Source organism: Callithrix jacchus, chromosome 11, assembly GCF_049354715.1.
Source record: "Callithrix jacchus isolate 240 chromosome 11, calJac240_pri, whole genome shotgun sequence".
NCBI lineage: Eukaryota > Metazoa > Chordata > Mammalia > Primates > Cebidae > Callithrix > Callithrix jacchus.
This window is the reverse complement of record NC_133512.1, coordinates 53,434,276-53,450,500: the sequence shown is the minus strand read 5'-3', so window position 1 is coordinate 53,450,500 and position 16,225 is coordinate 53,434,276. Positions and strand designations below refer to the sequence as shown.

At 38.4% G+C, this 16,225-nt stretch overlaps 1 protein-coding gene across 8 annotated transcripts in view; it reads right to left on the bottom strand.

Moving 5' to 3' along the window:
- Positions 1–16,225, bottom strand: part of SLC25A13 (solute carrier family 25 member 13) — a 210,676-nt gene that overhangs the window by 106,396 nt on the left and 88,055 nt on the right. For 4 of the 8 annotated variants that reach the window (XM_054237282.2, XM_078342730.1, XM_035253818.3 and 1 more), the window contains one exon: positions 14,655–14,770. The exons of the other annotated variants lie outside the window; for them this stretch is intronic. In XM_054237282.2, the coding sequence (XP_054093257.1) occupies positions 14,655–14,770 (116 nt within the window). The remainder of the gene's footprint in view (positions 1–14,654; positions 14,771–16,225) is intronic. 8 annotated transcript variants of the gene reach the window in all.

Below are 16,225 nucleotides of genomic sequence, written 5' to 3'. Positions count from 1 at the left end.
CCAAATATCGAATGTTCTCCCTTTAAGTAAGACCTAAATTATGAGAACACATGGACACACAGAGGAGAACAAAAGACACTGAAGTTTACCAGAGGGTAAAGGGTGGGAGGAGGGAGAGGATCAGGAAAAATAACTAATGGGTACTAGGCTTAATATCTGGGTGATGAAATAATTTGTACAACAAACTCCCATGACATGAGTTTACCTATATAATGAACCTGCACATGTAGCCCTGAACTTAAAATAAAAAAGAGAAAAAGAAAAGAAAGAGATGAAACAGCCTATAGACTGGGAGAAAAACTTTGCAAATCACATATCTGATAAGGAACTCTAGTTCCTTATCTAGTACCACACAGAACTCTCACAATACAATAAAAGGATAAATAATCCAATTTAAAAATGGGCAAAGAATCTGAATATTTCTCTAAAGACAGTGTACAAATTGCCAAGAGGTACATGAAAAGATGCTAAACATCATTGGCCATCAGGGAGATGAAAATCAAAACCATGATATAACTACTTCACCCTACTACAATGGCAATCATCAAAAAAAGATAATAAGCAGTGTTGCTGAGGATACAAAGGACCTGCAAAGCTTAAACACTGCTGGTGGGAATATATTTAATAAAATGGTGTGGCCACTTTGGAAAATAGTCCGGCAGTTCCTCAAAATGTTCGACATAGAATTATCAAATGACTCAGCAGTTCCACTAGGTATATACTTAAGAGAAATGAAAACATATGTCCATGCAAACTCACGTACATGAATGTTCACAGCAACATCATTCATTATAACCAAGGACTGGGAACAACTCATGTGCCTGTTAGTTGATTAATAAACAAAATGTGACTATCTATATCTATATAGTAAAATATTATTTACCAATAAAAAGTGATAATATATGTGCTACATCATGGATGAGCCTTATGCTAAGTAAACATTATGCTAAGTAAAAGAAGCCAATCATGAAAGCCCACATTTAATGATTCCATTTATATGTAATGTCTAGAATAGACAAATACATATGGACAAAAACAGATGAACAATTGCCAGGGGATGGAGGGATGGGATGGAAAGGGGTGGTGACTGCGAAGGTGTGAGACGGGGTTTCCTGTTGGGGTGATGAAAATGTTCTAAAATTGAACGTGGTGATAATTGTAGAGATCTGTGAATATATTAAAAACCATTGAATTATATACTTGAAATGGGTAAATTATCTCAATAAAGCTTTCCTTTAAAAAAAAACAAACCTGGAACTGTCAGAGATATGCCTCTTACTAATGAGTAACGCTGGGCAAATGACTTACTCTGACTCAATTCTCTTAATCTTTAAAATTCTATCTTAGACAGTTGTTCTGGAGCTAAGCATACCTAGGTACAATGTTCTAAACACAGTAGGTGAACATCAAAATCATAAAACTCCAAAATGTAAAGTCTCAATTATAATGAAAATCATAATCTGGGCACCAAATATTTACAAATAATATTTTTTAAATGAGCACAGTGTGATCTGGAAGTATCACAGCTTTTAATTTCTCAAAAAGCAATAATTTTCCTCAAATATTTAAAATCCAGCCTTCCTTGAGCTCATATACTAAAATTTTGAACGAAAAGTAATCAAAAACTAAGTAATTTTCTATTATGTTTCTTAAAGTATAAAATTAGGAAAGATTAAAAACCTCTTTGAAGATTGTTCAGACACTAGAAATATTTAATTGGCAAATTACTTGCACATGCCATTAAGTGGTTAGACTGAATTTGTTTTCACAAATTCTACAGACTCTTATTCCTTAACCTCCACCACACTATAATCTGAAATCATCAAGGTCTTCACTTATGCAAATTTTAACTTTCCATGTTTTTGTTTCCATACAGAATAACTAAATTAATGCACTTTAATTTCTAAAAGATTCACTTTTGAAGCAGTGTATCTATGAAAAAGAGTTTCCCATTAAAATAAAAAAGATTCATCAAGCTATATTATTTCAAACACTAAACCATGATCTCTCTCTTTCTCATGGATTTTAAAAATTCTATTAATACCATAAACACAAAAGGGATGTTTGTGTTAAACATGAAAGTAACCCCTCTTGGAGGCAAAGAGAGGACTGCTGAACAGCCCAGCACTTTATCTCTGAACAGCTTCATGCTTTTTCTAATGCATGCTAACTCCTCAAAGAAAGTTGTGGTTTTCCTCTAAGGGAAGTAATATTCTATCCTGCTGATATGGTTAGCAACCAGCTTCTATGGGCATCATCTTTTAAGCAGGGAGCAAAAGACAAATTGTTGAACTCGTACTTTAAATAACATAATGGAGTAAGTGGATGCAGACCTATCTCTACTGCCATATGCTCCAATATCAAGGTTTCCATTTCAAACCCTTTTGACAAGTGCCTTTTTACATTAATCACAGCTAAGGGTCTGAAGAGGAAAGTATTCTGGCTACAATTCAGAGTCGCTCAAGAAACTTCTAGGTGGAAAATGGTTGCCATTAAAACATAGTAAGTAGAGCATAAGTACTTCACATTAAAATTGAGTTCTCTGTAAGCCCCTGCAAACTTTTTCTTTATTATTATTCTGAACATGTAGTACAATGGTGATAAGTATCTTTCAAAAAATAAGCACACATACATTTGGTGTTGGTGTATGCAAAAATTAGGGCTAATTTAAAACTCTTCCAGTTCTGTACTTAGGGATGGAACCAGCCTGAGTTGAGCTCATGTAGCATTCAGAAAAGAATCCTGTCCTTCTAGTGCCAGAAGACAAAGTTGTGATTCTTATGAAACTAGTCACCTTTTCCCCTCTGGGCCTGTTTCCTCATCCATGAAAGAAAGCCATAAAGTATACCCAGCCATTGTTCAACTGAAGCATGAACTATGTTTCCTTGGAGAGCTTGTTTAAAACACATTCCCAAGCCCCACACCCAAAAATTCTGAATCAATAGATTTGAGATAGAGCCAGGGAGTCCACAGTTGTAACCAACATTCTACACTATTACAATAAGAACCCATGATCTGCCTCATTGATAAGAATCCCTCCTCCTCTATAATCCGACAGATCCATCAATTCTCAAGATTTATACACTACTTAAGTCATCTCAGTGACTGTGAGTCAACAACAAAACAAAAAATGGCTCAAGGCTGGCAGGTATTTAGCATAAGATATTAACTATCTGTCACACACACTAACTAAATCAACAGAGGGGGCCAACTGAGATGTTTCCAATCTATCTGCTAGAAAAAGTATTTTCAACTGGGTAGAATAAATCATTATTAGCCTTTCATAATATCAAAAGTAGGTCAATTAAAATGGTGTTTAGAGGCATACAGTAGACTGTGGTCACTCTCCAGATGTGTAAGCTTGCTTTAATCATCTGTTGTGTGTTAATTATTAACTTTCATTACCACTAGAGAATACAACACTTTACAATTATTAAAGCATTACAGAGTCCTAATTCACTCTCTAAATGCAAATATAATATCTATATTCTTTTAAAAAACCTATTTCCTGAGCCTGTTTCCTTAGACGGATGTTATCAAAAATTTTCTTGGAAAAGCATTAACATACATTTAACCCTACTTAAATGCTTCAAAAGCAGATGTACTACAAATGTACACCCACAGTGATCCCATATTAGTATAAAGCTGGTTTATTTCAATTAAAATGTCTAAGTATCCACCCCCAACATATACCTAAACTGTAATTTTCTCTGAGAACTTCCAATATGTTCTTGATTTTGTTTCCTTTATCAACCTATCAGAGCAAAAATTGCCTTGCAACTGTTAGAAGAAATCAGTCATTAGCAAGATTACAGCAAATTTTCCAATTTAGAAAAACTGTATTTTTATCTCTCTCTTATACTGAAAGAAGAATGGTATAATTTTACTAATTTAAAATGAACAGTACAGTTTAAAATAGTCAAACTTTCCTAGGGCTCTAAGTTTTAGGATTTTCTGTTAGCTTTCTGTTCTCTACACCTTCTTTCCTATTCCCAAGTTCTCTTCACCCTTCATCATGCATGCACACAAACATGCACACACACAGTCACAGATGCAAACACACTCACACATGCACACACACACAGGTGCAGTAGCCCCCAGTCCAGCCTCTCCACACACTGCCAGTCTGCTAAGGAACAGTTAACCTTCAGGTAGTAGTTAACTAAGGAGTGGCATCACATGGTTATTGTTACTTTACTCTTCAATTGACATTCTTCCACCTTCTCAACAGGTCTGCCTTTCCCCCCCCACCCCTCTATTTTTAAAATGGAGTGAAAAGTAGCAAAAAGTACAATATTTTAGCCATTTGAGCATGGGCGATTCTTAAATTATCCCACCAAGTGGAAGTGCTCTCTGATACTACTATCTTTCAAAATTGAAGCCATTATGGTCAATCGTGCAAATCCGTATTTAGCTTTTCGTAAATAGTGGATTTTTGACCCAATGAACTGGAACAGTTTCTGAACAGTCTCTAGGATCTCTGAAAAGATACTCCATACCCAGGCATGCTACAGTTCTTATCAACATAGAGGTTATTTACTTTCAAAACTCATACTATTCTTATCAGAAATTCTTACTATTAGGAATGTGAGGGTGTGTAAGAGAATATACTCAGCCCCCCTTCACCTCTTATGAAATAAAATAAAATCTACTGTAGATTTTATTTTTTATATTTTTCTTTCACCAAAATAACACATTATTTTTGTGAAACACCAAAATAAGAACCACTATTAATAAAGAACTTTCCCCAAGTTATGCTTCCTCTGATTCTTCACCATTTCCCCCTTCAGCTATCTTTTTGAATCTTTCATTTTCCAAGTGTATAACAAAGATAGTAACAAATGACCTTCCTTTCCAGCAAGCTTAAAAATGATGGGTAAAGTCTGCCCTCTTCCAGTCCAATACTGGCATTCCTCGAGCTTTATATATTGAATATTAAATTTGAGTACTTAACTTCAAAACTTCTCATTTCCATACTTTTAGTTCCCATCATTCTCTGCAACCTGAATCTAAGTGACTGATTAGATGTTTCCATGCATTTCCTAATGTTATCTAGACTACCCATTTTCCCAAAGCACACCAATTTCATCACAGCAGGTGTTCCTGGATACAGTCTAACTTGAACTCAGAAAGGGTCCCTCCAAACAATAACATCCATGTCAGAGAATTAACTAACTGAGGACTAGCTTAGAATTAAGAATTAACTAGCTTAGAAATCGCCCTGGGCCTGTGGGTTTTGTTTAGTGGGACAGACACAAGAGAAAATTTGGTACAAACATAGTAAGTTTGCTAAACTCCAATTTAAACAAAGTTAAGTAGATTTATTTTTCCACAGGATTTCTCAGAGCCGTAATAAACTAAAAGTTTTAAGCTTTATGATTCTCTTTTAGGAGAGTCCTTTTTCACATGTACTTACTAACATAAACAGGAAACGTTCCTCTATAGTAACTAAACTTACCATATATTTCAACAGCGAAGATTAAAGGACAAAAAGCCACTGTCATTTCCAATAAAGGGCAAGAAAGACTGGACCAGTTTCTTTTGGACTCCGTGCTAACTGGCAGAACTGCAGTGGTGTGCCAGTCAAGGTCTCCCAATGTAGTATTGGGTGTAGACTAGTTTCTTCCATTTTGGTCTTTATGAGAATCAGAGGACTCACTAGCCAGCCAACCGAACAGCAATTTCTGTATTTTTGATCATTCATTAGTTACTCTACATTTACTTCAGTTACAGAAAAATGTATTTTCCAATCTGTCTTTTGTATTATATATAGGTAGTCTGATACATTTAGCTTCTTCATATATCCAAAACGAAAAGGCATCCAAAAACTGGTTATCATTACATTTTCGAGTCATACAAACTATCCTACAATCAATGTATTCTACAGCAATGCTGTAAAAATCTTAAATAAGATATATGTCCACTAGTTCAACTGCCTCTCTATAAAAAAGCAGCTTTTATCTTTAAAGGGAAGGTCACTGACCTCTGCAAGATGCTATTTGTCCCTTGAAAAAAAAAAACGCTCATTTAGACAAAATACTACAAACAATCATAGCCATTCACGGACTCCCTGATACTTATCTAGACAAAGAATTGAGAACTCTTGACTTTAAAATTCAATTAAAAACTGCAGAACATAAACATGTATACACCATCATTACTACCAACACTTGGATAATAAAATTGGGTTACCCTCACGTAATAAGAATAACTTTAAAATTGCATGAAAAACATATTCATGAAATTTTGTTCAGTGCACTGAAAAAGTAATAAAAAAAGTCAAAGGAAGAGAAAAACATGTAATAGCATAAGGCAAGAAAACATTTTAGAGTTTAACCTAAGAAATTGGCATTGTATAGATAGAACACACTTTGAATTTTCAGGGGTTCTAATTGTGACTTTCCTCAGACAAAAGCAGTATTCAAGCCCTCTGCTACTGTGGAGCTAGGTTAGTGTGGTCTACTAGAGTACAACAACTGAAGAAAAACCAGTAAGTAGGAATAGGTAGTGTCTTAAATTAGCATTGTAAGATAGATCACTGGTATATATGCCAAATATTTCAGATCAACAGTTTCATTAAACACATCCACACATCTACACAGGTACTCTTGCGTAAAACCCACAGTGGAAATGCTTTGCTCCCCCTGCAACATTAAATAAGAAATACAGTAATAGGAAAGTGTCTGAAAAAGTATCATTCACAACGTGTCTGTACCAACCTACTCACACAACAAGTAAGTACTTCCAAACCTTGACTTTCAGCTCCTCCACTCACAAAGTGGGATGACTATCCACTGGCTTCAAATAGATACTGTGAAGCCTAAACAATGATCACTGGCACAGTGCCTCTGGCTTTGCCCCACTCTAATCAACTCAACAAAAATCATCTCTTCCAAGCATGATTCTGATCCTATCCCTGTTCTCCAAAGACCCTGCGGTAACTCCTAATTGCTTCTCCTATGAAATAATTAATCTTGCTCAAGGGCCTGGCCCTGTCAACCAATCCCCCAAGCACTCAGGTCTCTAAAGCTGCACCCCTCAATCAAGGGCCTCCACTACTATGGTTCCCCTCTATCCTCAACCTGTACACAGACCATCACCTCACCCCTCCCTAACATCCTGTGATTTTTCTCTTCCATTCAGAATTCTGTTCATATCAAAATATAAAGCTTGGCCAGGCATGGTGGCTCATGCCTGTAATCCCAAAACTTTGAGGCCAAGGCAGGTAGATCTTGAGGTCAGGAGATAGAGACCATCTTGGCCAACATGGTGAAACCCAGTATCTACTGAAAAAAAAAATTAGCCAGGCTTGGTGACATGTGCATGTAGTCCCAGCTACTCAGGAGGCTTGCTTGAACTCGGGAGATGGAGGTTGCAGTGAGCTGAGATCATGCCACAGTATTCCAGCCTGGGTGACAGAGCAAGACGCCATCTCAAAAAATGGGTAAGTGTGTGTGTGTGTGTGTGTGAAGATTTTCTGAGTAAAACCCACATCATGTGCATCTCAACAAATTATCCAGATAGGTGGAACCAAGGCAACTATTCCAGTTACATTCTCTTTCTTATAATTACTTTCCACCACAGTGAAATAAAATTTTAACTAATGCATTTTCCTCTTGTTTTTTACTTCATGAAAACTATTACATCCTTCTAATGTCTGATACCGACCAAGACCACAATGGGCTAAGTGACACATATCTGGATTATGACAGGCTCACCCAAAAGCATGAGTATCCACACCAGAGGGAGGCAGTGTTGCACAGTGAAGAACAGTCAACCCGGCTCAGGCTGCTGTCCCCACATCACCATGACTACATTATGTCTGTGGCCACTTCCACAACCTCCCCATGCCTAATCCCTCTTCAGAAAATGAGAATTATAATAGTATAGACCTTCTAGGCTACAATAATTAAATACTAAGCTATACAAAAAGTACTTAGCCCAGAGGTAAGCATGTATTTAAAGATAAGATAGTGGTTATCTTACTTCTCTCATGAGATTATGTAAAACCACATGTGTTAGGAACAAAACAAGATCAGTAGCTACTACCTGGTCCTTCTTCCTTTCCTTTGACCCCTTCCTCTCATTCGATGGCCAATTGGGAGTCAAGTCATACAGACTTGCTCTCAGGAACAGCCCAGTGTGTAGTGGCTCATGCCTGTAATCCCAGCATCTTGGGAAGCCAAGGTGGGAGGATTGTTTGAGCCCAGGAGTTTGAGATGAGCCTGGGCAACATAGTGAAACTCATTTCTACAAAAATAAAAATAAAGTTAGCACGACATGGTGGTGCCACCTGTAGTCGCAGCTACTCGGGATGCTAAGGTAGGAGGATAGCTTGAGTCAGGGATGTTGAGGCTGCAGTGAGCCCAGATCACCCTCTGGTCTTCCCTGCAGACCATGGAAAGGCCCCAGGTGAACTTCTGTAGAATGCAGAAAGAATGTTCACCCATGATCATCACAATTGACTGAGCCAATCTGGGAACTAACAAAGACACACTGCTTTCAATTGCCATTCCATGTCTATTCCTCCCAAAGATACACATCAAGGTGGTCATTCTTAGGTGAAGGATTTATAAGGAGCTAAGGAAGTAACTAGAGGTAAGATTGCCATTGGATTTACAGCCTCATATGGCCAGCTAGCCAGGTTAAGGTTGACAACGTTAAGTCTTCTTTCCTGTCCTACTCAAGGTTGTTTGTTTTTGATGTCTTCAACTCGGTGAGGAGTTTCCTGGAAAATGTACTTGTTGCTAGCTTCTTCTAAAGGTACCCGCTGTCAAAATACTCCTTAGGCTGCCATGCCCCCTATAAGATTTTGTTTACTTAGGCAAAAGACTGCTACCCATACCACCTACATTTAATAAGTCCAACCAACCCTATAAAAAATGTTAGAAGTCAGCTATTAATTTGCAAACTGACAGTCTTTTTGGTATCTTAGACCTATGCATTTCTCATTCAGTTTAACCTTAAGTCGGGAGTCATGGCTCAGAAAATCCAGGCTACATTTTACGGTACCCACAGAGTGAGGATTCCCATTGGCTCATCATACATATATACAGGGCATATATACAACATGCTGTTTTGTAGACTGAAGAACCCTAGAATAATACCCTCCAGGCAGGGCATTGCTGGAGGAGTTGTACATCTTCTACAACAGTCATACACAACTAAAGACAAAACCAGAATACTAGTTCCTTGAAATCAGGGCTTCCTGTCTCTTATTGGACAAGACAAGGATGCCCTCTCTTAGCACTCGGATTCAACACAGTATTGGAAGACCTGGATAAAACAATTAGGCAAGAGAAAGAAATAAAGGCCATTCAAATAGGAAGAGAGGAAGTCAAACTACCCATCTGCAGTTGAATTGATCCTGTATCTATTAACAGAAAACCCCATAGTCACTGCCCAAAAACTCTTTAAGCTGATAAACAACTTTAGCAAAGTCTCAGGATACCAAATCAATGTACAAAAATTACTAGCATCCCTATATACCAACAGTCACACCACAAGCCAAATTGGGAACGTAATCCAATTCACAATTGTCACAAAAAGAATAAAATACCTAGGAACACAGCTAACTAGGGAGGTGAAAGACCTCTACAAGGAGACCTACAGAACAGTGCTCAAAGAAATCAAAGAATACACAAACAAATGGAAAAACATTCCATGCTCATGAACAGGCAAAACCAGTATCATTAAAATGGCCATACTGCCCAAAGCAATTTATAGATTCAATGCTATTCCTATCAAACTACCAATGATATTCTTCATAGACTAGAAAAAAACTCTTTAAAATTCATGTGGACCTAAGGCCCAGGTGCAGCGGCTCACCCTGTAATCCCAGCACTTTGGGAGGCCGAGGCGAGTGGATTGCCTGAGGTCAGGAGTTTGAGACTAGCCTGACCAATGTAGTGAAACCCCATCTGCTGAAAATACAAAAAATTAGCTCAGCGTGGTGGCGGGTGCCTGTAATCCCACCTATTTGGGAGGCTGAGGCAGGAGAATCACTTGAACCCGGAAGGCAGAGGTTATGGTGAGCTGAGATCATGCCATTGCACACTAGCCTGGTAGCCTGGGAAACAAGAGTGAGACTCTGTCTCAAAAAAAAAAAATTCATACGGACCTAAAAAATAACCCAAATAGCCAAGGCAATATTAAGCAAAAAGTAAAAACCTTGAGGCATCACGCAACCTGACTTCAATCTGTACTACAGGGCTATAGTAGCTAAAACAGCGTGGTACTAATACAAACCACACAAAGATCAATGGAACAGAATGGAAAGACCAGAAGTAAGGCCACACACCTGCAACTATCTGATCTTCAACAAAGTTGACAAAAACAAGCAATGGGAAAGGATTCTGTATTCAATAAATGATGCTGGGTTAATTGGCTAGCCATATGCAGAAGACTGAAACTGAACCCTTCTTACGCCATATACAAACTTCAACTCAAGATGGATTAAAGACTTAAATGTGGCCAGACATGATAGTTCACTCCTGTAATTCCAACACTTTGGGAGGCCAAAGTGAGTGGCTCAATTAGGGTCAGGAGTTCAAGACTATCCTGGCCAATATGGTAAGACCCCATCTCTACCAAAAAATACAAAAATTAGCCAAGCATGGTAACGCACGCCTATATTTCCGGCTACTTGGAGACTGTGGCACAAGAATCACTTGAACCTGGTAGCAGAGGTTGCAATGAGCCAAGATCACACCACTGCATTCCAACCGGGGCAACAGAGGGAGATTCCATCTAAAAAACTAAAAAGATTTAAATATAAAATTCAAAACTATAATCTTGGAAGACAATCTAGGCCATACCACTCTGGCCAGTGGAACAGGCAAAGATTTCATGACAAAGATGCCAAAAGCAATTGCAATAACAACAAAAATTGACAAATGGGATCTAATTAACTAAAGTGCATTCTACACAGCAAAAGAAACTATCAACAGAATAAACAGAAAACTGACAGAATGGGAGAAATTTTTTACAAACTGCATCTGACAAAGGCCCAATATCCAGCAACTGTAAGTACCTTAAACAAACTTACATGAAAAAAATAACCCCATTAAAAAGTGGGCAAAAGGCTGGGTGCAGTGGCTCATGCCTCTAATCCCAGCACTTTGGGAGGCCAAGGAGGGTGGATCACCTGAGGTCAGGAGTTCAAGACCATCCTGACCAATATGGTAAAACCCCATCTCTACTAAAAATACAAAACTAGCTGGATGTGGTAGCATGCGCCTATAGTCCCAGACATTTGGCAGGCTGAGACAGGAGAATTGCTTGAACCTGGGAGGTGGAGGTTGCAGTGGGCTGATATTGTGCCACCTGATTCCAGTCTGAGTGACAGAGCAAGACTCCAAGTGGGCAAAGGACATTAACAGCCATTTTCATAAGAAGACATATATGCGGCCAAGAAGCATATGGAAAAAAAGCTCAACATCACTGATAATTAGAGAAACACAAATCAAAACTACAGTGAGATACTATCTCATACTAGTCAGAATGGCTGCTATTAAGAAGTCAAAAAATAACTGGTGATAGCAAGGTTGCAGAGAAAAAGGAATGCTTATACACTGCTGGTGGGAGTGTAAATTAGTTCAACCACTGTGGAAAACACTGTGGCAATTCCTCAAAGACCTTCAACCCACAATCCCATTACTGGGTATATACTCAAAGGAATATAAACATTCTGTCATAAAAACACATGCACACCTATGTTCACTACAGCACTGTTCACAATATCAAAGACATGGCAGCAACCTAAATGTTCATCAGTGATAGACTGGATAAAGAAAATCTGGTACATATATACTATGGAATACTATGCAGTCATTAAAACATGAGATAAGCCGAGTGTTGTGGCTCACGCCTGTAATCCTAACACTTTGGGAGACCGAGGAGGGCAAATCACAAGATCAGGAGATCGAGACCATCCTGGCCAACACTGTGAAACCCCATCTCTACTAAAATACAAAAAATTAGCTGGGTATGGTGGTACGTGTCTGTAGTCCCAGTTACTCGGGAGGCTGAGGCAGGGGGATTGCTTGAACCTGGGAGGTGGAGGTTGCAGTGAGCTGAGATGGTGGCACTACACTCCAGCCTGGTGAGAGAGCAAGACTCCATCTCAAAAACAAAAACCAAAAAACAAACAAACAAAAAAACAACGAGATCATGTCCTCTGCAGGAACATGGATGGAGCTGGAGGCCACTATCCTTAGCAAACTAATGTGGGAACAGAAAACCAAAAACCAAACGTTCTCACTTACATGTGGGAGCTAAGTGATGAGAACACATGGACACAGGAACAACAGACATTGGGGCCTACTAGAGGGTGGAGGGTGGGAGGAGGGAGAGGATCAGGAAAAGTAATTAATGGGTACTATGCTTAATATCTGGGTAATGAAATAATTTGTACAACAAACCCCTGTGATGCATACCTATGTAATAAACCTGCACAGAACTTACATTAAAAAAAAAATGCAATAATTAAAAAATAAAGGGCTTCCCAAAATACAAAAATGGGAAAAAAAATTAGAAGATCCTTTCTTCTTTTAGGCTATTTCTTTTAGTATCATTATTCGTATAAAGGTCTTGGTTTTCCAGATAGCACCTCTTTATGCATGGATCTTTTAATCCTTACATAGTCCTGTAAGGTAGTTATTACCCCAATTTTATAGATGAGGAAAATAAAGCTCAGAGGGTTTAAATGACTTGTCCTTCAACTAGTAAGAAGCAGAAACAAAATTCTTATTCAACTATGCCTTCTACAATTTAGATAGCTCTTGTTTCCTACATCCTGCTTCTTCACATATCATTTTCTTTTAATCACACTAACAGACTTTACCCTGCAATAGTGGAAGTCTCCTATGTCTTTCCAGGACCAGTGGTAAAGCTGGTGTCACCAATATCCCTTGCCACTTCACACGCATGAAGGGAAAATGGATCTGTATCAAAGAAATATCTGAAGCCCATTTTTCAGTCCTTTCATCTCTACCTGAGCTCTCTTCCATTCCTCATATCCAAACTTGCTGGGGAAAGCAGGAAGATAAGACAGAACATACCTGTGTTGAATATGCTTGCACTCACAGGTTTTCCTCTGTTCATCCCAAGGAAACACTGTTACCAAACTCACTTCCCCAGGGTAAACCAATAACACCATGAGCAAGCTGCTGACTCATTACTTTAAGATTTTAATGGGAACTTTTTTTCTAATTGGTATTCCACTGAAAAGTTTTGGTTGTAGTGGTGCTAAGAGGAATTGGGTGATGGAAATAAATTTCATCTAAGGATCCGTACATACTAAATAATCCTTATGAAGTGTTAATGGAAAGCATCTGATCTTCTAGAAACAAAACCAGGCAAGTATATAATGGTTTGCCTTTGCTCAAGATGATTTAACCTTTAATTCTGTCATGCCAAATGAGTATGATGGAATGGCGAAGGGGGTTGGCACAATAAATCTATTAAACTATCTTACCAATACTTTATATAATTATTACCTTCATTTCTTGATAGGATACATGAGGACTGGAGAGGATCACTAACTTGGCTCAGAGACAAAAGCAGCAGAGCTGGAAGGAGCTAAGCTTATCCAATTCCGGAAGCAACACTCTCTCTTACACCATCTGTATTTTTCCCACATCTGTATATTTCCCACAATACATCAAATAAGACAAGTCCTAATGGTCTGGATGAATCGGAAACTATGAATAAAGACACTTAAAATGGGCATAGGTCAGGCACAAGGCAAGCAAAGCTCTTGTCTGGCTCTCATGTTCTATGACTCTATGAAAACAGTCAGGCCACATTCTCCCTAATCTTAAAACTAAAGCGATCTCTCATGAAAGCACAATCCACATGCCTAAAGGGCTCCAAAATTCTTCATGAGCAATATTACTGCAGATTTGCATAAAGAGATAACATATGCCAGCCACCACAGAGTCCGAGGGAAACACGGTACTTTCTGTTAAATCTGTCCTCAGTAGCCAGTTTATTTTTAAAAAGTAACTTACCACTGTCCCACCACTTCCAAGTCTTCCGTTTCTTCTAATATTTGAAAAACATCAGGGTTTTCTGCAGCTTTGTAGCCAATCCCCATGATGCTGTTTGTGCCTTGCAAAATAAAGAAGGCCACAGCAGAGAAGGCACTGCTAGCACAGCAGTGGCGGAGAGGGAGTGTGTTGTTTAGAACAAGGTCCTTCATGTACCATTCTGAACCACCATCTTGCATAGCGGCCCTGGCCGCAAAATACTCCATGGAAACAAGGTGAAGACAAGAAGTACAGGGTGCATATGTAACTTCTGTTTGTAGGCAGTGTATTCACTTTCTTGTTCTATCAGGGGAAAGCACTACTGATGGTGCAGGGAAGGAAGAGAAGTCCTGTCTGGCTTCTCACATGGTATGTCTATGAAAACAGGCCACATTCTCCCTCACCTTAAAACTAAGTCAGAGTATCAAAACTACTAAACCAGAAGTTTACTTTTTTTCAAACAGTAAGACATTTGAACTGGAGCCCCTAAACATTGAAGTATCTTCACTAAAAGGGATATACTAACTTCTGAAAAGCATTTCCATACACTTTACTTCGTTTCTTGGAAAAAGAAAGAAAACGCTCACACAAATACAGAGATGTGCACAGAATCATGCTCCTTACCAAAAGTTACTTCTCCTTTGCCAGCTTTGTCAAACAGCTGAAAGGCTACCATAAACAAAGCATCAGGGGCACACAGGACAGATTCAAAGGCAACAAATTCTTGAAAAGATATTAATCTGCAACATAAAACAAACACAAAGCATAAAGTCAGCAGCATGCAGAAAACAGAAGCATATACAAACACACACTGAGGGAAAAATATCACTACCAAAAGACAAAACTAAAACCTGAAAACATGTAGAAACATTGAGCATTTACTTCTACATATAGTGGATGGAAATAATAATGCACAGAATCTGAAAGACATGACAGCATTGACAATATAGTGATACACTAAATACATTATAATTTCAAATGTAACTGTTTTTTCCAGAATGTATATGTTTTAATATTCTTTCAGGCATGTTTTTGCGTTCTATAATTAAAGTGTTAGATACTTTAGGCTAAGATGTGACTGCCTAATAGCAAAATAGAGCAACTTTGTTATTCATTAGTATCTTTATACACCATGGTTCACAGATATTGATTCATTACCAATATTTACTGACCACCTGTGAACTGACCTAGGGCCAGTACGGGAGAAATACAGATAAACGACACATGAAACACGACCCCAAGGAACTTCTAGTCTGGTGAGGCAGATACCACTAATCTAGAAATAGACTAGCATATAGAGGAAGGACACATCATAAAACAAGAGCTAGTACAGTAATAGAAGGCTTTGTGGCAGAAATGGCATTTGAACCAAACCTTAAAAAATTAGTACAATTTGGATATGCAGTAATGGGTGTACAAGAGGGCATTTCAGGCAGAAGGCACAAGAAAGCTAAGGAGTATACAAGGAAAATTATGAGTGACAGATTTTGTCTGGACAGTGGAGTGCATAAAAGAACAAGGTAAAATTAGATTAGAAATATAGGACCAGAGGTGGCCTTGAAGCAAGAAAAGGGACTGGTCATTCTTCTCTAGGAAAAAAGGAGTGACTTTAACTTTCTGAAGGTCAAAATGTGGGTCAAATATAAGCTTTTTAAGAACATGAGAGTCCAAGGGTGTTTGACTTTCTTTTTTTTGAGATGGAGTTTCATTCTTGTTACCTAGGCTGGAGTGCAATGGCATGATCTCGGCTCACCGCAACCTCTGCCTCCTGGGTTCAGGCAATTCTCCTGCCTCAGCCTCCTGAGTAGCTGGGATTACAGGCACGAGCCACCATGCCCAGCTAATTTTTTGTATATTTAGTAGAGACGGGGTTTCACCATGTTGACCAGGATGGTCTCTATCTCTTGACCTCGTGATCCACCCGCCTCGGCCTCCCAAAGTGCTGGGATTACAGGCTATGTTTGACTTTCAAAGAGGAAATGGGTCCCTAAACGCTTTCCTATTTGTATTTTTAACAACTGTTACTTTGAATATCTAAATACTTTAATAATACATTGAGATACTCCAATTCTCAGGATATGGAAGGAAGAAGAAAATAGGAATGCTTTTCATACCTTTCACAAAAAACCTAGTTACTTCTAAACATCCTACAGAGAAAACACATTTTTATAGAAACTGTTACAAAGTAAACTTAG